A 25,380-nucleotide genomic window follows, 5' to 3' on the forward strand; every position below is an offset into this window, starting at 1 on the left:
TTTATTAGCTTTTAAAAAAAATTGAGATTTCTTCTTGAGAAAAAACAACTTTGCTGAAAAATACCCCAGAACAACCTTGCCAATATTTTCCCAAGGACATTCCAAAGCATACAGGTCATGAAATCTGGTTTAGGTGTAGGTTCCTGAGAGCAAAGAATGGTGCCGGTTAGACAAATGTGCTGGGTAGGCACCATCAAGAAGCACTTGCTATATACTTAGGAAGCGAGTGAAAGCAGGCTTCCAGCTCCCTACGCAACGTAGGATTAAAAAAAAAAAGAAAGAACAGACATGGCATTCAATTACTTGTGCACACTATGCGGGAAGGCTGAGGAAAGTAACGCTCATATCATGATAAGAGTATAAGATGGTGCAAGGGGTGTGAATATGGATAACATGCAAAGGATATCAAGTGTGAGCTAAACAGGTGATGGATCAATGGGAATGGCAGTTCTTTTATAACTCTTGTCTATCTGATGGTTACACATTTGACCCAACTTTTCTTTTCCATCTTCATTCTCGTCGTGCTAGGTACAATATACTAGCACAGCTGATCAATTTGCAAAAAAGCAGGCCCTAAAAATTATCCACATTGAGAAGCTAGTGAAGTTACATATCAAGAAATTTATGACAATATTCTTAAGTTGCAAATCTCTCTCTGTTGATTCTTTTTTTTCTTGTTGTTATCAATTTACTTATACGATTTGCTATACCCAGAAATAAAATTAATTGTGGTATTGACAACAGATCAACAAAAGCCATGGTGCTCATGCCTTTTCAGCTTTCAGATGCCATGGTTTACGAGATGAGAATATAAGAAGAAGCCATCGATCCTATTTATGTATAAAAGGCAACACGGTAAACAAGGTTTGAATAAATGTCAAAACCAACAAAAAATGGCTGCTAATAGGGACACAGCAGCCCATGGGTTCTTGAAGTATTTCCGCTTCAGATATGCTCTCGCAGCATTCCAATAGGAGGCAACATATTTCTGCAAGGGATCGTAGACTTCATAGTCTGGACAGTGTGGAATGCCAATAAGCAAGTTGTTGAAGACTTCGGCAGCTTCCTCGTCACTCCCAAGCAAGTTCGTCATGATCCCTCGAGAGCACAGTAGGTTCACATCTTCAGCAGTATCTACTAAACTATCCATGAACCCCACAAACGAAATCATCTTCTGGTCCGTCCACAACTTTGAATGCATTCGCTCAAAGGCCATTATGTTCACGTAGATTGCTGCTGTGTGGTTGTGTACAAGGATTACTGGAAGAGTGAGTACTCCATTTTCTTTATCGAAGGTAACCCTTAGGCCATTGTAAGGGTCCCGCTTTCTGAACTCAACCCCTGCCTCATGAAACCTCATTGCCGACCGCACATTTGATTTGGTAATTGGCCTACAGCACAGAGCCCTAAAGTCCAAGATGGGGATCGATGTGAGCATAGACTTCACCTTCTCGCTAGCACCATGTAGCCTTGATGGACCTTGAGTCGAAACCGGATTGGAAGGCACTTGGGTGGTGGGGGTCGTTTGTTTCGTTGGTGCACATTCCTTTATCAAGCACTTCCTATACACGTCTAGAATATGCAAATTAGGTTTATTAACTGGCGAGGTATCACTGAACCCATAAATTCTTCCGAACAAGTTTTTGAGATATGTGTCGTCGTTGATCTCTTTCTTTTCCACTATTCCTTGCAACTTTCTTAATACAAGGAGAGGGATTTGGTTTTCTAGTATCATCATGTCCCGATTAATCACAGTGTCCATAACCACCCCACGCAAATTAAAGACAGGATCATCCGGATACTCGGGCTCCCCCTGTAGTCTAGTGCGAAAGAGTTCAAGCATGAAACACCCATCAAGCAACATCATTCTTAGAAAAGAATCCGATGTCATTTTCTGATCAAGATTGTCGTAGCTATCCCTAAGTTCTTGCTCTACGTCTTTCAAGGATTTAATGAAGTCAGAGGTTGAAACGTTGCTCTTCTTGAGGATCCTGAAGAGAGCTCTCACTTTGTGATGCTCCATGGGTTGCAGGTGCTCCTTTCTATGGTGGAAGGGACCAAGTGATACCATGTGAGGAGTGCGGTGCTTGGACAAGCTTGATGTAATGACAAGGTCATTAGGCCATCTGTAGATGCACCTTTTTTCCAACTTCGACTCATATTCGGAAGGATCATAAGATTCATATTCGCTCTGTATGTCAATAGCATACATGTTTTCGTTTTCATTTTTCTCTTCCGCCATTGTCGCTGTATTTGTGAGGCCACAAAAGAAAAAAACCATATGTGAGACAGGATTCCTAAAGCAAGTAATGTAAAGTTATATGCAAGTGTTCGGTGGGCATGCAATACCATGCTATCTTATCCATAAATAATATAACTGATTGAGAAAAGTTAAGCCCCATTCTCCCTGCCTCCCGGGTCATGGGTTATGTAGGCATTAGCGATGGCAACTTTGGTGCCACTAGGACGCAAAGATATACTACCTACAAGACTCGAACTAAAGGCATGCTTCTGCACAAGCCCCTAGCCTGACCAGCTGTGCCCCTTGAGGATCTAAACGTCTAGCTTGTATTTTCGTTTTCCATGACCAACTTAAAAGGACATAGACAAAACTAGTATGTCAAGAAACAGTCTGCATGAGGGTAGCAACTGCCCACACTTTACAGCCAAAAAATGATACCACTGGAGCGGTGCTCCGGTAATAGCTGACGCCAACGAGTGGGGTGGCTGCATCGACCATTGTCGACCCCGCCGCGGCCAGGGCCGATGCAGCCCATGGGCTGCCTGTGGAACTATTGTAACCCACGCAACCCAGTGGGACATGGCATCGTCAACGATGCAGCTGAGTGAGGTTTCGGCCATGGCCGTATCTTGCAATGGCTTTTGAAATGCTTACCTGGAAAAGTGGTGCTGGTGGAACAGAAAAAGGCGAGACACTGTTCCTGCTGTTTCCGGTGATTCTTCAAGTTGCATGGTAGGGGCGGGCTTGGAGAGGAATGGCAGGGGAAGAGGAGAGGTGGGACTGGGCAGGTGGAGGATCAGGCGTGCAAAGAAAGAACAAGTGGTGAGAGAGAGGGGGAGAGAGAGAGAGAGATCAGAGAGAGAAACCCAGGTTGCACGACACTTTTGGCCGCCTTTTATCCCTTTTGTTTGGAGGCGCAGTTTTTCAAGGACTTTTCATTGACTCTTAATTCGAGGAAAGTGGTAGCAATTCACAGCGAATCTTCGGTGAAAGTGGTAGCAATTGGCATCGAATCTTCGGAGAAAGAGTTTGTAGCGCATTTCCAGTCCAAATTCAAGTCGACTCCTTCAACAAATGAGTCGCGTTCCAATCTTTTGAATGACTTGTTTGCTTACCCGAATCGAGCTCTTGTTCACTCGATATTAATCCGCTATCTCACTTGTTGCAGACAAGAAATCGAGTCAGACACCAAACTCCAAAACACGCATCAATGGATTTTACGGCTGAGGGGCAGATGAATCATCTACCCATATTGCAGTGGTCAACACTGAATTCAAGAAAGGCAGCCAGCCACTGGTATTCAGTTGTCACGCTATCAAGACAACAACTTGGAGAAGGGGCAGGTGAACTTAGAGCCGCGTATTCTGCGAGTGGATGTGGACGGTCAGGCTCAAGGGCGAAGGCCCAGATCTGCACTCTGTCCTGGACGCGATCTATTAATTAATATTTATTGCCATTGGAGTTCAGCTTCTTTCTCATATTGAATAACAAGTTATTGTTCATCTCAATTCCAAACTGCAAATTAAGGTAGGCTTTTGAGAAGGTGGATTTGCTGCAAGACTTGGATGCAATTGACAATAAATTCTTATTGCCATTTACTCCACTCCATTTTCATTGTCGTTTGTTCAACTGATCCTGAAAGTCAATTAGGGGGAGGCCAAGGCAGAAGCTTATTGAAAAAGAAGTCAACCAAAGAGAAGTTGGGCTGTTCATTGACTTGACTTCGCTTCACTTGTACCTAAGATTGAAGATAGGGGCGGCGGGCAAAGCTCCGGCCCCTCATCTTTATTTTCCCCTCATACGAGGAGCCGCAATCAAGAAATTCGGAACTTTTTAATTTTGTATGTTGGTACCTAATTTATGTTTGTGACAAGCAGGTGCCTAATTTTCAGACCAACTTAATCTTATGCCATTTCCAAATCACCCACATGTTCCTGTTCCTGAACACTTGTGGTGCCCCTTGGTTTTTCTTTGATTTACAAAAGTGAATCTTCTTACTGATCATGGGCTAATTTTCTAATTTGAAAATATAATAAAAAATTATTGCCACAAAAACATGTGCAGGTAGGTATTATAAGACAAGTAAAAAAAAAAAAGTATAATACGGCAAAGTTGTATATCTCAAGAATAAAATACGAAAATCTTGGTAAATTTTTAAAAAATTTAAAACATTAAATAAATCCTAAAAGTTATAAAAAATAAAAAATCATAAAAAATAAAAAAACACAAAAAACTTGTATAATAAGTGTTTTTTTGTGTTTTTTATTTTATGACGTTTTTTTAAAAAAGACACGTTTTGTATAGGTATTATACGACTGACTATTATACGCATCTTTTTCTAGAATAACACGCGTTTTTTTTGTGACAGTGGATAAAATAAAATATTTTAAGGTAATTTGAAAATCTAAAATGTTTTAAAAAATAAACTACATAAATTTAAGATTTCTACGGCCAATTTGACGTGCATCTACCTGTTGTCACGACATGATGTAGTGTTTGGCATCCCGTCACAGATGTGCAGTTTTCAAAGGTTTTCTCTATCTAGATAGTTTCCAGATAAGTTTGGGTTTGAGGTGGTGTGAATAAGCTCGGTTTAATTTGTACACTAGGCTTCTGAAATCTTTGGTTCAGTTTTTTTTAAAATTTTGTTCTAGTATGGGTGCTGTGTCCTCTTTTAAGTTTTTTTTTTTTTTTTTTTGCAAATTTAGATCCTTCATTTTCAGGTAACAAAAGTAAGGTTCTACTTGGCCCTATCGACAAGGTGACACATGGCCATTTGCCCACACAAGCTCACAAGTTTTATTTATTTTTATATTAGTGATCTTCGATTTTTTTTTTATTCATATAACATGCCCCAAAATTATTTATGTGTTTTGTGCCCCTCAACCATTTAATTATGTCTAATATCTTTTTTTTTTTTGTTTTGCATCAGTGCCCCTTGTTAAATTAGAAAGCCACTGATCGGCCTCCCAACAAGGTAGCAGCAGAATGTGTTTTCTTAGATTTTTATGACATTCGCAATATCCAGGATGATTCTGCTTAGTTAACATAATATGCAGGATGATTCCATATCCATGTTCACTTCAAAGATTCACATAGCTTGGGTCGAGACCTATTAAGGTGTAAAAGATGAGTGCAGTGAATTATGACAGCAACGGTAGAATTTGGACCTCAAACCCTTTTAAAGTAGACCGCGTTATCACCCAGCTGCAACATCTTCGCTTCCTTTTGCTCCAACATCTTGGCTTCCTTTTGTGTTCAAACCTTTTCTCTGTTAGGCCTAGCAAGAAGCCGTTCTAATGGTGCCGATACTTCTTTTCTTCCTTTGCCTACATGATAGGCCTCCTCTCATGTGCCATTTTTCAATCACGTTCTTTAGGCTCTAAATTCATGCCCATTGGTAGATTTTAGAAACCATTCATCGCCGACCAACGTAACTGTTAATGAGACCAGGCCCACCATAGAAGAGGAACTCCCTGAGGTTCGGGCAGATCTCGGCGTCTGCAATGAAACAACTTCCCTTTTCCCTTTTTCTCTCTCTCTCTCTCTCCTCTTATCTCCAAGGCTAGCCGCCAGAAGCGACCAGCTACCATCACCGGTCCTTGTCATTATTTTCACTTTGTGTTTCTTTCTCTATCTCTCTCTCTCTTCTCTCCCTCTCCCTCTCTAGTGGTTGGTCACTATAGCGAAAGACAAAGAGAGAGGTATCTGACTCATGAGAAGGAAAGACAGGAAAAGGCCAATGATGGTGGAGAGAGAGAGAGGGGGGGAGGAGGGAATAACAAGAGAGACGGCTGATGGCGGCTGCCCACTGATGGCTGGTAGCCCTCAAAGAGAGAAAGAGACCTGAAAGAGGGGGGAGGGAATAACAAGAGAGACCGCTGATGGCGGCTGCCGACTGATGGCCGGTGGCCCTCAAAGAGAGAAAGAGACCTGAAAGAGACAGATGCTGGCAATAAGAGACCTCAAAGTGTAAACAATCATAGTATGTCAATGCAACCTTACATAATGTAATATGGATTTAAGATCCAAATCTACTGAAGATCTCACAATTCACATCTTCTAATGCTTCCCATTTTTTCCATTAACGTACATACCCATTTTTTTCGTTCAATAAAGGTGTGGAGCCTAAACTCTCATGAACTCTTTACTGGACATTTTTGGCCATTAAATAATGAAAAAATAGAAGAAAAAGTGAAAATACCTAATCTAGCTCAGGCTCCATCGATCATTAAAGGTGAATATTGTCCACAGACCATGTTCGTCGTCGACGACAGGTTTTTCTGCCAATGCACAACCTTCCCTCGGCCATGTTTATAGCAACGATTTATAGCGATTTTGGGGGCAGATTTTTTACTTACAGTTTTTATTTTTAATTTTTAGTTTTTATCAAAGAGGAGATTATGAGTTTATTTTCAACCTTTCTCATTTTGAAAACGCTGCGCTGCTATTTTTTGTGAGAATAATCCTATGTTGGTTATCTTGGAAAAAACATGAGTTCAAATTCGTGGGTGCCACATCTATGCTACCCAGTTGTTCTGCTTTCTATTTGCCGTTGTCAAATTTATCTTCTGGTTTTGCAGCTCGTCAAATATACAGTACTTTGTGTTACATAGTATCTTTTCACGAGGTCGTATTCAAGTAGCGTTATGTAAGTGTCTCATTAAAGGGTGTAGGTTAAAAGAAGGGATGCAGGCCTGACCAGCGACGGTCGGCGGTGTTGCATCATTCTTAGTTGTCTAATCCAAGACGCAAGCTTTTCTTAGTTCTCTAGTCCAAGACGCAAGCTTCATCTATACGAATACTTAATGGAGATGACATATTCTACCTCACAGATGAGATGATGTACATGGTCCACCCTTATCTATTCTCTCTCACTTTCCAAGAAGGTGGATCTCAGGCCACATCTATAAATAGATGATGGAGGAGGTCTCATTCTGCAGTGCACTCATCCAGCCTTCCTCCACCAGTTGCAGTTGCTATTTACAATGAAGCGAGTTTCCCTTTCAATCCTTTTTCTTGCCCTTCTCTTGCTGTCCTCTACGGCTTTTGCACGTATAGCATATGAGAATAATAAGGGTTTGTTTTCCTGATCTCTAGTCCTCCTTTGCTTCCTTTTCCCCAAAACTTTTAGCCCATCAAGAGTATATCATGTTACCCTGTTGCAGCTGCCGAGGCAGTTGTCGGCGATTGCCTCCCAACTGAAATTTCTTATTTTGTGTTAATATTTATAAGCAATTTTTCTCATTTACATATTTGTACCCTTTGTGTTGGTCTAAGACACTCTTGATGTCAAACACGCACCTCACTCCATGTTGCTTGATGTATAACACGGAGAATGATTTACATTAATTTGAGGTTGTTTTCTTTTGGTGTTTGATATTTGGGGTCTCACCAGCTCATGATCAGAACAGCCTCTCCCAGCTTGCTCCCCTCTCTCTCTATCTCCGGCACGTGCACACCGACACAAGTAGACTACGACCACACACAATAGCATATTTCTTAACGACACGTATATGAGCGTGCCCATTGATTTGGTTTTTTGCAGCTTTTTCTCTACTACTTGTTTGCATGCATGCAGACATATAGTGTGACGGTTAGCTTCTACTCCTTAATTTCCAGCTTATCTTGCTTTGCTACATTCTTCGGCCTTGTTGCAGTTTTGTTACATAACAAGGTTAGTAATATAGTGTTGGAATTAACGAGAGGTACAGTGGTGGAACCAGAAATTTCGAGTTAACCGGGCATTCTTATTTTAGGAGATGGTTGGTTGAGCCATATAGTTGGTTGCGACCATGAAGCGAGTTTCCTTTCCGTCTTGTTTGTAGCCCTTCTCTTAATGGTTCAGGTGGCTTTTGCAAGTGAAACGGCTGAAAATCAGAGTACGTTTCGTGCTACCCCAGACTTCCTTATCCTTTTCCCAGAAACCAAACGTAGATCGATGGAGTGACCCCCTTATAGGAGATGCTCTTGATGTCAAACAGGCAACTTTAGAACAAGGTTGCTTGATGACAGGAGAGATTTTTGGTTGTTTTCTAGTGGCACTGTTTGATATATGGGGAGTGTGATCTGATCTATTCTGCCCCCCAGTTCTCTCTCTCTCTCTCTCTCTCTCTCGATAACGTCACTACCAACACGCACATGAGTATGCTCAAAGACATATGAGCATGCTCGCTCAGTTGATTTTTTTGTATGAAGCTTTTTCCTTAGAACTTTTTTACGTCCATTCATCGAGTAATTGCTGGTTTCTACTCCCAGATTCCTGCAGCTTTATCTATTTCCTTATGGCAAACTTAACACAATTAAGTAAGGAATAGACCTCCTCCCATCTAAGGACGGTACAGCAAATTATAAACATTAATAAATTTCTGTTTTTCTTTTGTCTATCTAATGCCTGTGAGTATGTGTGTGGTGTGTGTATGAACGCCGGGATCACCATTATGACTGTACAACTAGTTGAGCCAAGACTCGAACTGAGTAAACTTGACTCAACCTCCACTCATTTTTTATACAAGTCAAGCTCAAGCTTAATATAAACTCAAGTACATTAACAGTTTTTTAATTTTCCGTTTTTTTTCCTCTGTTCAACACCACCCACTTTCACATTTTTCAGTTTCCCTCCCGCCCGTTTTTCTCTTTCCTCACCATTTTTTCCTTTTTTTTGTCTTTTCTCACATTAATGAGCGCCTTTTTCTCCTCCTCCACGCCTTTTTTTCCTCCTAAAAGTGGTATTATTGCATGAGGTATTTGGCATGGCGGAGTTTATTGTTCCTATATATACGTTATTATATATGTGACTAGGATTTGAACTTTATGGATTGGCTTTGAGGATCATTCTAAGTGCTCTGCATTGGGAAAGGTGAAAACATTTCCTAAAATAACTTAGCTACACTATCTTTAAAGAACTTTTTAGGAATGAAAGGATGGTTGTTCCTATTTACTTTTAGTAATAACAGAGTAACACCCTGCAATTTTGGCAATGCTTTCTGGCCGTTCTTAAAAATATATTTTTGTATTGTGGCACAGCTTGGATCTGAATACGGGATACAAATTTCTTAGGTATATGTATAACTGGTGCGTGTGCCTTGGATTAGATATTCTCTAGAACTAATTAAATTTACATCAATGAACAAAAGTACTGCAATCTAATCCCTTTTTAATATTTCTTTTTCAGTTGTTTTACTCAATATATATGACCTTTGAATTTATATATGTGGGCTGTCACTTGTGACATCTAAAATCTGCATATTACTTGGCCGAATGCAATATGCTTTCCCTAATTATCATTAATAAAGATGCAGATAAGAAGGACGCAAGAGGCGAGGTTGTTAAAGATTGCACATACTGCGTTGCTATTGGCCGGTGCTGCCCATACTTTTGCTGCACCAATCGATGCTGCTCGAAGGAGGAGTACGACGAGTTCCTGAAAGGGACGAGTGTCCCTCACAACTGAGGAGGCTTCCTGGTTCGCCGGTGTTGACGCATGTTGATGATAATGGTAGCAGCGAAGGTGCTTGTCAATAATAAAGTAAGCGTGCATGCTTATTGTCCGCTAGCAATCGAGCATGCATGCAGGGTATGTGTGTCCTGGTTCTTGTTGATTTTACAAGAACCTTATGTGTACGCTTTATGTCGCGTGGAATGAAATAAATTAGTTAAGCTCTGCCTAATCACTACACTACAGAAAGAAGCATGTTTTTTGCAACATCCAAGATCCTGCCATGCAAAGCCAAAAATCAGTTGCTGCAAGTTTGTAACATAATTACTTCAAATCCGTACCTGATCGTCAGATTAAAATCCATTACTTATTGCTTTTACCTTTTAAGCAAAAGTTATTCTGCGTGTGTGAGTGACGTGTGTATATATATATATATATAAAACAAAGCTGTTTTTATGAAATATGTTGATTTCTTTATTATCAAAATGTTAATGCAACCTGAGTGGCTTATTTTTTTTATAAAAACACTATTAAAACCTAAAAAATGATCAATGGAAAATAAATTTGCAGAAAAAAAGAAGAGAAACCTGAAAAATGATCAATGGAATATAAATTTGCAGAAAAAAAAAGAAAGAAAATTCACAAAAGGCCTGGGCATCGAGCCGGCCCGACACTCAAAACTCGGGCTCGACCTGACCATTAAAACCCGTGCCCAAGCCCGCCAGGCTTGGGCCAATAAATTTTAAAAAAATATATTTCTTAAATATAAAATAATATATATATGTAATTAATTGTAGTAAAATATTATATTTATATATAAAAATCGATAAAATATAATATCCCTCGATAAATTATTAGGCTCGAACGGTGCCCTTTTTTTCAGGGCTCGGGTGCAGGCCCGGGAAAAAATATTTGATTTCAAAATTAAAAAAGGAGGGTTCTCATTTTTATTGAAACTAGAATTGTGTAATCAAACAAATATTTGATTTCAAAATTTTCGACTCATTCTTAAATTAAAATTCTGAAATTACGATTCTGTTCTAGGCGTGGAATTGTGATTTTCAAAATTCTAGAATTTTTTCATGTCTCTCACGATAGTTTTAATTCATCACTATTAAGAAATAATTTTCAATTCTGGAATCGAAATTCCATACTATTAAATACAAAGAAAAACTAAAGCTGAAATTTCCAAATTAAAATTTAAGGTGATATTTTGTCTTTAGAATTTTATTTATACAATCAAAATTCAAGACCGTCAAACGATCCCTGATTGTGTAATCTTTCATTATAATAAAGGAAAGAGTTGTCGGTTGAAGCATCAAAGACTGGCGTTTTTAGCCCTCCCTTCCTGCCTTTGAGTTTTTAACCTTTTCAAGGGGAGCGCTCATAAATTTATTAAATTCCACATTAGAGCATTTACTCGCAGTGAACATTTTTAAACCCAAAGCCAACGATGTCACACATTTAATACCACTTGGAACTCGATTAGCGATCAGATTCAAGTTTTAGTTCACTGAATGAAGTTGAAATTATAAAATCGGGATATGATCCCATCTATCATCATCACCATGAGTTTATATCATTTTGGAATCCTTCAAAATGAAATTGGAAGGATGGAGACGGAGTACTTGTTGGCAGATAATAGTTTCGTTTCACATGTTGGAGTTTAACAGAAGGGTTGCTGCAGTGTGGGTTGCTTCATGCAGTGGCTGAGCAAGAAAAATTTTCTGAAGGGGCACTTCGTTCAGAAACAATATTTAAAGATGTTAATGTAAAAATAAAGAAACTGCCATATGTAGCTCCCCCATTGCCTCCATGCCGAATGAGATGAGAAGCAAAAATGAATGTTTTCTTCTGTTGCAAGATGAAATCAGTAGAGAAGAGGGTCTGATGGTAGCATAAGGCTTAAACGTGTTTTGAATGTCCTATTGAGAACCGGTGACATTCAAAACACGTTTAAGCCTTATGCTACCTTTTTAACTAAAATGGAGAAAGAACAACTTAGAAACTGAAATCAAATGAGATGATGGAAACCACACCAGGGAGTATAAAGAGAAAGCATTGGCTACCATACGTGTCAACGAAGACCAACTTAGAAACCGAAGGCTGAATCTCTCGAAGAACAAGCAAAGATAATGTATATCATTTTCATTGAACACAGTATTGTATAGTGGGCATCCCCTCTTAGAAAATTCATTGTGATTCTCTGAAGAGTAGAGAGGACAGTAAACGTTGGCTAATTAGCGCTTTCTTTCTTTTTTTCCATTATTTTTCATTAGAGGTGAGCGTCACCGCTCTCTTCTCCTAAGAGAGGCAACTGGCTCCCCCTGCGCTTATCACTTCCAAGGTTTATAGAACTGATGCCGGGATTTATTACAGTCTATAGATAAGTGCAATGGGTCATGTCAACGACTGTCAGACCTTTTGAAAGTAGACGGCCTTGCAACCTAGGGAAATGACATTCATCGGAATCAAAGCAAGGATATACCATACCAGTGTACCCCGTCACGACTAGCTATACTATGCCCACTTAGGAGTAAAAGATACATTTTCATTTAAGAATAGTGATGAAAAAAAAAAGGATATATTGTTCCTACATGAACCCTACCCCATTCAACTGCGAGTGTCATCATAAAAACCCTACATCTGTTGCCCTGCAGGATGAGACTCTCATCGTGGTACTATGTGGGAGATGCACACTCTGGTTTTGAACTGATGACATTATTCAACTTGGAAGATCATGACCTATTAAGCAGCATTTTTCTCATATCCATCCTACGTATGAGAGGAGTTTGCTCTTCCAGACTTTGAATCTTCCGAAATAGACCTTTACAAATTTCTTCCTTGAGCATTCTTGTGAATAAATGAAGCCCTACATACTGATCAGGAAGGGCCTCCACAAACCAGAGAAGAACGGCAGTGATCTCATCCAACTTCCTTTGGCTTATCTGAAAAGGAAAATAATAGATTCCTGCCGATTCATCAACATGACCGCTTTCGCTTCAAACTTTTCAATAATCAGCTTAACTTGGATTGGCCTGGCCATGATCATTAATTAGTATCTATTGCCATTGCATTCATGACACATGATGCATCTACAGACTCAGCAATCCGTTCGGTCATAAATGTGAGCTCACTCGACGTGCCTCAATTTAACATTCTCGTATTATCTAAAGAGGATATTGTTCATTTGTTTGCTTAGTTACAAATTCGGCAGGTAGGCTTTTATGAAGGCCTCTTCAAACTTGAAAACCAGCGAGAGTACAATTCTCATCAATATTGCAGTAACAAAAAATCGCAAAACTAAAAGCATTTTCTTGTTTTTTATCTCTTTTTTTTTCAATCGTCCTAATCTTTTGCCTTTTGGTTTTGATAGTTTAAAAAGTATACATTTTAATTTGATTGATTAATTCACAAGAAATTCTCATGATTTCGTTGCACGTTTCATTCCATTCCAATACCGATTTAATGCCTTGGCTTGAAACCTCACGTGATTGAACAGAGCACGACTAGCAAGCAAGGTATGTAACAGAGTTATGGCCAAGAATTTTTTCTTGGGCAGGCCCTACAGTTCAAAGCAAGAAGCAAATAAAGTTTCTGAAAAAATTCTACAGAGGCAAACTATATTTTTTCTCAGATTTGCATAGGGGCCAAACTTAAAATTTTGAACTATTAAAACCTTGTTTTACGAAATCCCAGGGGAGGTCATGGCCCCTGCCAGTCCCACCACAACACCCCCCAGCCCCAAATCCCCCACCCAGCAATTTTCATTTTTTTATTAGCTTTTAAAAAAAATTGAGATTTCTTCTTGAGAAAAAACAACTTTGCTGAAAAATACCCCAGAACAACCTTGCCAATATTTTCCCAAGGACATTCCAAAGCATACAGGTCATGAAATCTGGTTTAGGTGTAGGTTCCTGAGAGCAAAGAATGGTGCCGGTTAGACAAATGTGCTGGGTAGGCACCATCAAGAAGCACTTGCTATATACTTAGGAAGCGAGTGAAAGCAGGCTTCCAGCTCCCTACGCAACGTAGGATTAAAAAAAAAAAGAAAGAACAGACATGGCATTCAATTACTTGTGCACACTATGCGGGAAGGCTGAGGAAAGTAACGCTCATATCATGATAAGAGTATAAGATGGTGCAAGGGGTGTGAATATGGATAACATGCAAAGGATATCAAGTGTGAGCTAAACAGGTGATGGATCAATGGGAATGGCAGTTCTTTTATAACTCTTGTCTATCTGATGGTTACACATTTGACCCAACTTTTCTTTTCCATCTTCATTCTCGTCGTGCTAGGTACAATATACTAGCACAGCTGATCAATTTGCAAAAAAGCAGGCCCTAAAAATTATCCACATTGAGAAGCTAGTGAAGTTACATATCAAGAAATTTATGACAATATTCTTAAGTTGCAAATCTCTCTCTGTTGATTCTTTTTTTTCTTGTTGTTATCAATTTACTTATACGATTTGCTATACCCAGAAATAAAATTAATTGTGGTATTGACAACAGATCAACAAAAGCCATGGTGCTCATGCCTTTTCAGCTTTCAGATGCCATGGTTTACGAGATGAGAATATAAGAAGAAGCCATCGATCCTATTTATGTATAAAAGGCAACACGGTAAACAAGGTTTGAATAAATGTCAAAACCAACAAAAAAATGGCTGCTAATAGGGACACAGCAGCCCATGGGTTCTTGAAGTATTTCCGCTTCAGATATGCTCTCGCAGCATTCCAATAGGAGGCAACATATTTCTGCAAGGGATCGTAGACTTCATAGTCTGGACAGTGTGGAATGCCAATAAGCAAGTTGTTGAAGACTTCGGCAGCTTCCTCGTCACTCCCAAGCAAGTTCGTCATGATCCCTCGAGAGCACAGTAGGTTCACATCTTCAGCAGTATCTACTAAACTATCCATGAACCCCACAAACGAAATCATCTTCTGGTCCGTCCACAACTTTGAATGCATTCGCTCAAAGGCCATTATGTTCACGTAGATTGCTGCTGTGTGGTTGTGTACAAGGATTACTGGAAGAGTGAGTACTCCATTTTCTTTATCGAAGGTAACCCTTAGGCCATTGTAAGGGTCCCGCTTTCTGAACTCAACCCCTGCCTCATGAAACCTCATTGCCGACCGCACATTTGATTTGGTAATTGGCCTACAGCACAGAGCCCTAAAGTCCAAGATGGGGATCGATGTGAGCATAGACTTCACCTTCTCGCTAGCACCATGTAGCCTTGATGGACCTTGAGTCGAAACCGGATTGGAAGGCACTTGGGTGGTGGGGGTCGTTTGTTTCGTTGGTGCACATTCCTTTATCAAGCACTTCCTATACACGTCTAGAATATGCAAATTAGGTTTATTAACTGGCGAGGTATCACTGAACCCATAAATTCTTCCGAACAAGTTTTTGAGATATGTGTCGTCGTTGATCTCTTTCTTTTCCACTATTCCTTGCAACTTTCTTAATACAAGGAGAGGGATTTGGTTTTCTAGTATCATCATGTCCCGATTAATCACAGTGTCCATAACCACCCCACGCAAATTAAAGACAGGATCATCCGGATACTCGGGCTCCCCCTGTAGTCTAGTGCGAAAGAGTTCAAGCATGAAACACCCATCAAGCAACATCATTCTTAGAAAAGAATCCGATGTCATTTTCTGATCAAGATTGTCGTAGCTATCCCTAAGTTCTTGCTCTACGTCTTTCAAGGATTTAATGAAGTCAGAGGTTGAAACGTTGCTCTTCTTGAGGATCCTGAAGAGAGCTCTCACTTTGTGATGCTCCATGGGTTGCAGGTGCTCCTTTCTATGGTGGAAGGGACCAAGTGATACCATGTGAGGAGTGCGGTGCTTGGACAAGCTTGATGTAATGACAAGGTCATTAGGCCATCTGTAGATGCACCTTTTTTCCAACTTCGACTCATATTCGGAAGGATCATAAGATTCATATTCGCTCTGTATGTCAATAGCATACATGTTTTCGTTTTCATTTTTCTCTTCCGCCATTGTCGCTGTATTTGTGAGGCCACAAAAGAAAAAAACCATATGTGAGACAGGATTCCTAAAGCAAGTAATGTAAAGTTATATGCAAGTGTTCGGTGGGCATGCAATACCATGCTATCTTATCCATAAATAATATAACTGATTGAGAAAAGTTAAGCCCCATTCTCCCTGCCTCCCGGGTCATGGGTTATGTAGGCATTAGCGATGGCAACTTTGGTGCCACTAGGACGCAAAGATATACTACCTACAAGACTCGAACTAAAGGCATGCTTCTGCACAAGCCCCTAGCCTGACCAGCTGTGCCCCTTGAGGATCTAAACGTCTAGCTTGTATTTTCGTTTTCGATGACCAACTTAAAAGGACATAGACAAAACTAGTATGTCAAGAAACAGTCTGCATGAGGGTAGCAACTGCCCACACTTTACAGCCAAAAAATGATACCACTGGAGCGGTGCTCCGGTAATAGCTGACGCCAACGAGTGGGGTGGCTGCATCGACCATTGTCGACCCCGCCGCGGCCAGGGCCGATGCAGCCCATGGGCTGCCTGTGGAACTATTGTAACCCACGCAACCCAGTGGGACATGGCATCGTCAACGATGCAGCTGAGTGAGGTTTCGGCCATGGCCGTATCTTGCAATGGCTTTTGAAATGCTTACCTGGAAAAGTGGTGCTGGTGGAACAGAAAAAGGCGAGACACTGTTCCTGCTGTTTCCGGTGATTCTTCAAGTTGCATGGTAGGGGCGGGCTTGGAGAGGAATGGCAGGGGAAGAGGAGAGGTGGGACTGGGCAGGTGGAGGATCAGGCGTGCAAAGAAAGAACAAGTGGTGAGAGAGAGGGGGAGAGAGAGAGAGAGATCAGAGAGAGAAACCCAGGTTGCACGACACTTTTGGCCGCCTTTTATCCCTTTTGTTTGGAGGCGCAGTTTTTCAAGGACTTTTCATTGACTCTTAATTCGAGGAAAGTGGTAGCAATTCACAGCGAATCTTCGGTGAAAGTGGTAGCAATTGGCATCGAATCTTCGGAGAAAGAGTTTGTAGCGCATTTCCAGTCCAAATTCAAGTCGACTCCTTCAACAAATGAGTCGCGTTCCAATCTTTTGAATGACTTGTTTGCTTACCCGAATCGAGCTCTTGTTCACTCGATATTAATCCGCTATCTCACTTGTTGCAGACAAGAAATCGAGTCAGACACCAAACTCCAAAACACGCATCAATGGATTTTACGGCTGAGGGGCAGATGAATCATCTACCCATATTGCAGTGGTCAACACTGAATTCAAGAAAGGCAGCCAGCCACTGGTATTCAGTTGTCACGCTATCAAGACAACAACTTGGAGAAGGGGCAGGTGAACTTAGAGCCGCGTATTCTGCGAGTGGATGTGGACGGTCAGGCTCAAGGGCGAAGGCCCAGATCTGCACTCTGTCCTGGACGCGATCTATTAATTAATATTTATTGCCATTGGAGTTCAGCTTCTTTCTCATATTGAATAACAAGTTATTGTTCATCTCAATTCCAAACTGCAAATTAAGGTAGGCTTTTGAGAAGGTGGATTTGCTGCAAGACTTGGATGCAATTGACAATAAATTCTTATTGCCATTTACTCCACTCCATTTTCATTGTCGTTTGTTCAACTGATCCTGAAAGTCAATTAGGGGGAGGCCAAGGCAGAAGCTTATTGAAAAAGAAGTCAACCAAAGAGAAGTTGGGCTGTTCATTGACTTGACTTCGCTTCACTTGTACCTAAGATTGAAGATAGGGGCGGCGGGCAAAGCTCCGGCCCCTCATCTTTATTTTCCCCTCATACGAGGAGCCGCAATCAAGAAATTCGGAACTTTTTAATTTTGTATGTTGGTACCTAATTTATGTTTGTGACAAGCAGGTGCCTAATTTTCAGACCAACTTAATCTTATGCCATTTCCAAATCACCCACATGTTCCTGTTCCTGAACACTTGTGGTGCCCCTTGGTTTTTCTTTGATTTACAAAAGTGAATCTTCTTACTGATCATGGGCTAATTTTCTAATTTGAAAATATAATAAAAAATTATTGCCACAAAAAACATGTGCAGGTAGGTATTATAAGACAAGTAAAAAAAAAAAAGTATAATACGGCAAAGTTGTATATCTCAGGAATAAAATACGAAAATCTTGGTAAATTTTTAAAAAATTTAAAACATTAAATAAATCCTAAAAGTTATAAAAAAATAAAAAATCATAAAAAATAAAAAAACACAAAAAACTTGTATAATAAGTGTTTTTTTGTGTTTTTTATTTTATGACGTTTTTTTAAAAAAGACACGTTTTGTATAGGTATTATACGACTGACTATTATACGCATCTTTTTCTAGAATAACACGCGTTTTTTTGTGACAGTGGATAAAATAAAATATTTTAAGGTAATTTGAAAATCTAAAATGTTTTAAAAAATAAACTACATAAATTTAAGATTTCTACGGCCAATTTGACGTGCATCTACCTGTTGTCACGACATGATGTAGTGTTTGGCATCCCGTCACAGATGTGCAGTTTTCAAAGGTTTTCTCTATCTAGATAGTTTCCAGATAAGTTTGGGTTTGAGGTGGTGTGAATAAGCTCGGTTTAATTTGTACACTAGGCTTCTGAAATCTTTGGTTCAGTTTTTTTTAAAATTTTGTTCTAGTATGGGTGCTGTGTCCTCTTTTAAGTTTTTTTTTTTTTTTTTTTGCAAATTTAGATCCTTCATTTTCAGGTAACAAAAGTAAGGTTCTACTTGGCCCTATCGACAAGGTGACACATGGCCATTTGCCCACACAAGCTCACAAGTTTTATTTATTTTTATATTAGTGATCTTCGATTTTTTTTTTATTCATATAACATGCCCCAAAATTATTTATGTGTTTTGTGCCCCTCAACCATTTAATTATGTCTAATATCTTTTTTTTTTTTGTTTTGCATCAGTGCCCCTTGTTAAATTAGAAAGCCACTGATCGGCCTCCCAACAAGGTAGCAGCAGAATGTGTTTTCTTAGATTTTTATGACATTCGCAATATCCAGGATGATTCTGCTTAGTTAACATAATATGCAGGATGATTCCATATCCATGTTCACTTCAAAGATTCACATAGCTTGGGTCGAGACCTATTAAGGTGTAAAAGATGAGTGCAGTGAATTATGACAGCAACGGTAGAATTTGGACCTCAAACCCTTTTAAAGTAGACCGCGTTATCACCCAGCTGCAACATCTTCGCTTCCTTTTGCTCCAACATCTTGGCTTCCTTTTGTGTTCAAACCTTTTCTCTGTTAGGCCTAGCAAGAAGCCGTTCTAATGGTGCCGATACTTCTTTTCTTCCTTTGCCTACATGATAGGCCTCCTCTCATGTGCCATTTTTCAATCACGTTCTTTAGGCTCTAAATTCATGCCCATTGGTAGATTTTAGAAACCATTCATCGCCGACCAACGTAACTGTTAATGAGACCAGGCCCACCATAGAAGAGGAACTCCCTGAGGTTCGGGCAGATCTCGGCGTCTGCAATGAAACAACTTCCCTTTTCCCTTTTTCTCTCTCTCTCTCTCTCCTCTTATCTCCAAGGCTAGCCGCCAGAAGCGACCAGCTACCATCACCGGTCCTTGTCATTATTTTCACTTTGTGTTTCTTTCTCTATCTCTCTCTCTCCCTCTCCCTCTCCCTCTCCCTCTCCCTCTCCCTCTCTAGTGGTTGGTCACTATAGCGAAAGACAAAGAGAGAGGTATCTGACCCATGAGAAGGAAAGACAGGAAAAGGCCAATGATGGTGGAGAGAGAGAGAGGGGGGGAGGAGGGAATAACAAGAGAGACGGCTGATGGCGGCTGCCCACTGATGGCTGGTAGCCCTCAAAGAGAGAAAGAGACCTGAAAGAGGGGGGAGGGAATAACAAGAGAGACCGCTGATGGCGGCTGCCGACTGATGGCCGGTGGCCCTCAAAGAGAGAAAGAGACCTGAAAGAGACAGATGCTGGCAATAAGAGACCTCAAAGTGTAAACAATCATAGTATGTCAATGCAACCTTACATAATGTAATATGGATTTAAGATCCAAATCTACTGAAGATCTCACAATTCACATCTTCTAATGCTTCCCATTTTTTCCATTAACGTACATACCCATTTTTTTCGTTCAATAAAGGTGTGGAGCCTAAACTCTAATGAGCTCTTTACTGGACATTTTTACTCATTAAATAATGAAAAAATAGAAGAAAAAGTGAAAATACCTAATCTAGCTCAGGCTCCATCGATAGGTGACCTTCCCTCGGCCATGTTTATAGCAACGATTTATAGCGATTTTGGGGGCAGATTTTTTACTTACAGTTTTTATTTTTAATTTTTAGTTTTTATCAAAGAGGAGATTATGAGTTTATTTTCAACCTTTCTCATTTTGAAAACGCTGCGCTGCTATTTTTTGTGAGAATAATCCTATGTTGGTTATCTTGGAAAAAACATGAGTTCAAATTCGTGGGTGTCAGTTGTTCTGATTTATATTTGCCGTTGTCAAATTTATCTTCTGGTTTTGCAGCTCGTCAAATATACAGTACTTTGTGTTAAATAGTATCTTTTCACGAGGTCGTATTCAAATAGCGTTATGTAAGTGTCTCGTTACAGGTTGTAGGTTAAAAGAAGGGATTCCGGCCTGACCAGCGACGGTCGGCGGTGTTGCATCATTCTTAGTTGTCTAATCCAAGACGCAAGCTTCTTAGTTCTCTAGTCGAAGACGCAAGCTTCATCTATACGAATACGTAATGGAGATGACATATTCTACCTCACAGATGAGATGATGTACATGGTCCACCCTTATCTATTCTCTCTCACTTTCCAAGAAGGTGGATCTCAGGCCACACCTATAAATAGATGATGGATGAGGTCTCATTCTGCACTGCACTCATCCAGCCTTCCTCCACCAGTTGCAGTTGCTATTTACAATGAAGCGAGTTTCCCTTTCAATCCTTTTTCTTGCCCTTCTCTTGCTGTCCTCTACGGCTTTTGCACGTATACCATATGAGAATAATAAGGGTTTGTTTTCCTGATCTCTAGTCCTCCTTTGCTTCCTTTTCCTCAAAACTTTTAGCCCATCAAGAGTATATCATGTCACCCTGTTGCAGCTGCCGAGGCAGTTGTCGGCAATTGCCTCCCAACTGAAATTTCTTATTTTGTGTTAATATTTATAAGCAATTTTTCTCATTTACATATTTGTACCCTTTTACATTCTATGCCTATAGCATCTAAGCTCAAATTTTCTGGCTTTGTGTTGGTCTAAGACACTCTTGATGTCAAACACGCACCTCACTCCATGTTGCTTGATGTATAACACGGAGAATGATTTACATTAATTTGAGGTTGTTTTCTTTTGGTGTTTGATATTTGGGGTCTCACCAGCTCATGATCAGAACAGCCTCTCCCAGCTTGCTTCCCTCTCTCTCTATCTCCGGCGCATGCACACCGACACAAGTAGACTACGACCACACACAATAGCATATTTCTTAACGACACGTATATGAGCGTGCCCATTGATTTGGTTTTTTGCAGCTTTTTCTCTACTACTTGTTTGCATGCATGCAGACATATAGTGTGACTGTTAGCTTCTACTCCTTAATTTTCAGCTTATCTTGCTTAGCTACATTCTTCGGCCTTGTTGCAGTTTTGTTACATAACAAGGTTCGTAATATAGTATTGGAATTAACGAGAAGTACACCATACGGCACTCTTATTTTAACATTCAAACTTAGAGGCGCACTCGTAGTTTTTATGTGTAAATGAAGCAAATTTTTGTAGCTGGTGTGAGCAATTGTCCAGCAGCCCCAAGATACGTACAAGAATTGGGTATTTAGATACAAGTAGGTACATTTTGGATCACATCTTGGCCATACCTACATACTTTAATGAGTGGCCTAGAAATGGCCCGCGCTTCTCATTATTTTTCCTCTCTCTCTCGATACCGGCCACCCATCTCCCTTCACGTGGACAAGACCCCACCATCGTTGGCCTTCTTCATGGCGCTCTGTTTTCCCCTCTGGCGGAATACGCATGTACGTACACACATACATAGAAAAAATTGTATGGTAGTTCTATTATTTAGAGTGTCACTTGTTCACTTGCAAGAAACGTCTGATTCATTGTAATGGAAAGTTGAAAGACAAACATTGAAAAAAAAGTAATGAATATTTTCATTTATGTAATATTAATTTAGACTTTTTTTAATTTTTTTTTCTATCAACCATCCATTAAGATCATATTTGCCTGAAAAATAATGCATTGACCATATCTCTTTTAGCATTCTAAAACGGAAAATATCATGAGAACCTTATAAACCGTTAAGTTATTTCTTCAGGTCAATTATCAAAGGTGTGAGCACCTATGTTGTTGTTGCGAGCATAGCAAGATGCTCACGCTCTATTACCACTGTTTGTTAATGAAGGCTCACCCTTACATACGAAACAAGTATAGCCAAAGATAAGTCGGATACAAGTAAAAACTCTAAGGAGCATATATGTATCATTGAGCATACCGTTCTGCGTGCTCACGTTCACGTGCGTGTGAGGTTTGCATTAGAGAAACAGAGAGATCTGGAGCAACCAGTGATAGAGGAGAGATTTTTTGGTTGTTTTCTACTGGCAATGTTTGATATCTGGGGAGTGTGATCTTGTCTTGTCTACGCTGCCACCCAAACCTCTCTCTCTCTCTAGGTAACGCCACTATGAACACACATGAGTATGCTAAAAGACATAAATGAGCATGTTAGTTAAGCTTATTTTGTTGCATGAAGCTTTTTTAGAACTTTTTTGCATGCATTCATCATGTTATTGTTGGTTTCTTCTCCCAGTTTCCTGCGGCTTATCTTTTTCCTTATGGCAAATTTAATACAACAAGGAAAAAATAGACCTCCCAGCTAAGGACACAGCAAATTATAAACATCAATAAGTTTGTGCTTTTGCTGTCTCTCTTTTTTTCTTTTGTCTCTCCAATATCTATGTGTGTGTGTGGCCGGGCTTACCATTCCTAAAATTGACATTATTGCATGGGGGAGTTTACTGTTCATATATATAAGTTATAATGTATGTAACTAAGTTTTGAACTTTTTAAGAACGCATTTAGAGGATCATTCTCAAAGCTCTTCCTTGGGCAACTGGCAAAACAGTTTCTAAAATAGCTTAGCACACTACATTCAAAGAACATTTTGGGAACGAAAGGATGGTTGTTCCTATTTACTTTTAGGAAGTATATGACAGCCAGAACCTTCTGGCCGCTCTAAAAGTCTATTTGGTGTTGTGGCACACAACTTGGTCTGAAAACCAATGTATGAAGGAGTGATACGGGATACAAGTTTCTTACATATAGATGCATGCGTTTTGGATTAGATACATAGTTTCTAGAACTAAATATAGTCCAACGATCAAAATTGTTACAATGTAGCTAGCCCCTTTTTAAGCTTCCTTTTTTCACTAATTTTACTCAATATATAATTTTGGTGTGGAGCTGTCACTCGTGAAATCTAAAATGGCCTGTTACTTGGCCGAATGCAATATGATTTCCCTAATTATCGTTCGTATGGATACAGATACAATCTGCCCAAAACTCTGCCCAGATTACAGGGGCAGATTGCTATGCTGCAAAAGTAACTGTTGCGGTGATTTTTGCTGCAGTAATGGGGAGTATGCGGAGTTCCTGAAAGCAAAGAGTCTCCCCAACAACTGAAGCTTCCTGATTCTCCTGCGATGATGGATGATGATGGTAGAAGTGAAAGTGCTTGTCAATAATAAAGTAAGCGTGCATATTTATTGTCTGCTAGGGATCGAGCATGCACGCTGAGTATGTCTCTCCTGGTTCTTGTTGTTTCCAAGAACCTTTGTGTACGTTTATATCGCGTGTCTCTACCTGTGGAATGAAATAAATTAGTTATGCCTTGCTTAATCACTACAAAGAAGCATGTGCTTAGCAACATCCTAAAGAATCGCTTGAAAACCCAAAAAACCATTGCTGCAAGTTTGTGACGCAATTACTTCAAATCCATTTCAGATCATAAGATTTAAAAATAAAAAAAAAATTACTGTTGTTCAAAGCGGAGCGCCCACAAATTTATTAAATTACATTTTAGAGCATCTACTTGTTTCCAATTGGAAGTCGATTAGCGATCAGATTCAAGTTTTAGTTCACTGAATGAAGTTGAAATTATAAAATCGGGATATGTTCCGATCTATTTTCATGGCCATGCGTTTATATTATTTTGGAGTCCTTCAAAAGTGAAACTGGAAGGACGGAGACAGGCTACTCGTTGGCGGATAATAGTTTCGTTTCACATGTTGGAGTTTAACAGAAGGGTTGCCGCAGTTGTTGCCTTCTTGCAGTGGCTGCTGAGCAAGTAAAATTTTCTCCAAGGGGTACTCATTCACATATTTTCATAGCATTCATACATATAACAAAGAGAATATTTAGTTGTTAATGTAAAAAATAAAGAAACTGCCCATGTCCTGTGTTTGGTTGGTTAATTAAGGAGAGGAAGGACAAATAAATAAAACTAAAAACATGTTTGGTTAAAAATAAAATTTAAAAAATAAAAAAAAATGAAAGGAAAACGATCATGTAAATCCAAGAGCAGACTGTGACTGGGACTAAGATCAAACCCATTAAGTTGAAAAAGGTGAGACAGAAACCATTGAGCTTAGAAGATCTTAAAGAACACAAGTCTTCCACTTAGGCAATGTCAAGATTTTTAAGATATGGTTTGGTCCATTTAGAAAAGAAATTCTAGCTTCGTCTCTGGTTAAAAAAGGTCACTGCAAGCAGCTTTTATATCAAAGGCAAGTACCTGAAAGAGCAAATTGGAGATCTCCCCACCGATTGATGGTAGACCCTCAACCTAACTTTTTTTTTTTTTTGAAAATATATATCACAAAAAATGAATCCCGCACGGGGATATGAACATTTACTAAGAAATCCTAAAACAAACTCACCATAATTAGAGATCAGTAGGCGACCTATCACTTTCCATCCACATGGGCTCACTATATTTGTTTGTGTTTGGCAGAAGTAACAGTATGTTAAAACTCCCGGCATCATGTATAGAACAATAGCAGATACATAAAATAGTAACGTAATATAAATGAAAGGATATTGACAAAGTAACAGATGCATAACAGTATGTTAAAACTCCCTTTCCAGATAAACGCTGAATTATTGAGCTTGCCCTTTCACTACAAAAAACATATGTATTTACTGATGTGGGAAAAAGCATATGTCAGTAAAAATCCTTTTTCATTGACGTTTATGTCTTAATGTCAGTAAGTGAAAGCATTACTGACGGTGAGTGGATCATCGTCTGAAAAACTTCTCGCTTTTGGGAAGTTGATGAGAAACATCCTATAGCGGCGATGGCATAGATCATCGCATAGACGAACCTTTGTTATAGCATTTTTCAACATGTTTTTGGCTCCATCACTAAGCACCAATATATAGTAACTCATTTTCAATTCTTTTTACTTTCCCCTCTTTCTCAGGTATGAGGGGTTCCTTGTTTCACTTGCGTCATCAATTCGATTCTGGTGAGCATTGTTTTGTCAGCTATGAGGGCTTCCTTGTTTCACTTTCGTCATCAACTCGATTCTGGCGAGCATTATTCTTCTATTCTGTATAATGGTCTTATTTCAATTGATGGATCTAGTGCTTCCCACTTGAGTCCCAATT

General features: G+C 39.6%; 2 protein-coding genes and 1 long non-coding RNA gene across 3 annotated transcripts; 1 reads left to right on the top strand and 2 right to left on the bottom strand.

Moving 5' to 3' along the window:
- Positions 1–877: 877 nt before the first annotated feature.
- Positions 878–16,511, bottom strand: LOC116257193 (putative UPF0481 protein At3g02645). The gene is made up of 2 exons (XM_050078626.1): positions 16,352–16,511; positions 878–2,247 (listed from the first exon to the last, which is right to left on the bottom strand). The coding sequence occupies exon 2, from the start codon at positions 2,240–2,242 to the stop codon at positions 878–880; it is 1,365 nt and encodes a 454-aa protein (XP_049934583.1). The 5' UTR covers positions 2,243–2,247; positions 16,352–16,511.
- On the bottom strand, positions 14,285–15,697 carry LOC116257194 (putative UPF0481 protein At3g02645). The gene has a single exon (XM_031633805.2). It carries the CDS (start codon positions 15,695–15,697, stop codon positions 14,285–14,287), a length of 1,413 nt encoding a protein of 470 aa, XP_031489665.1.
- A 4,070-nt stretch (positions 16,512–20,581) lies between the features above and the next one.
- Positions 20,582–23,598, top strand: LOC116257359 (uncharacterized). Its single transcript, XR_004173359.2, has 2 exons — positions 20,582–20,715; positions 23,258–23,598. It is a non-coding gene; the product is annotated as an uncharacterized LOC116257359 (long non-coding RNA).
- Positions 23,599–25,380: the final 1,782 nt, after the last annotated feature.

This window comes from Nymphaea colorata, chromosome 7, assembly GCF_008831285.2.
Source record: "Nymphaea colorata isolate Beijing-Zhang1983 chromosome 7, ASM883128v2, whole genome shotgun sequence".
NCBI lineage: Eukaryota > Viridiplantae > Streptophyta > Magnoliopsida > Nymphaeales > Nymphaeaceae > Nymphaea > Nymphaea colorata.

Coding starts and splice junctions, on each gene's coding strand:
- LOC116257194 (XM_031633805.2), bottom strand. CDS start 15,697: ATGGCGGAAGAGAAAAATGAAAACGAAAACATGTATGCTATTGACATA.
- LOC116257193 (XM_050078626.1), bottom strand. CDS start 2,242: ATGGCGGAAGAGAAAAATGAAAACGAAAACATGTATGCTATTGACATA.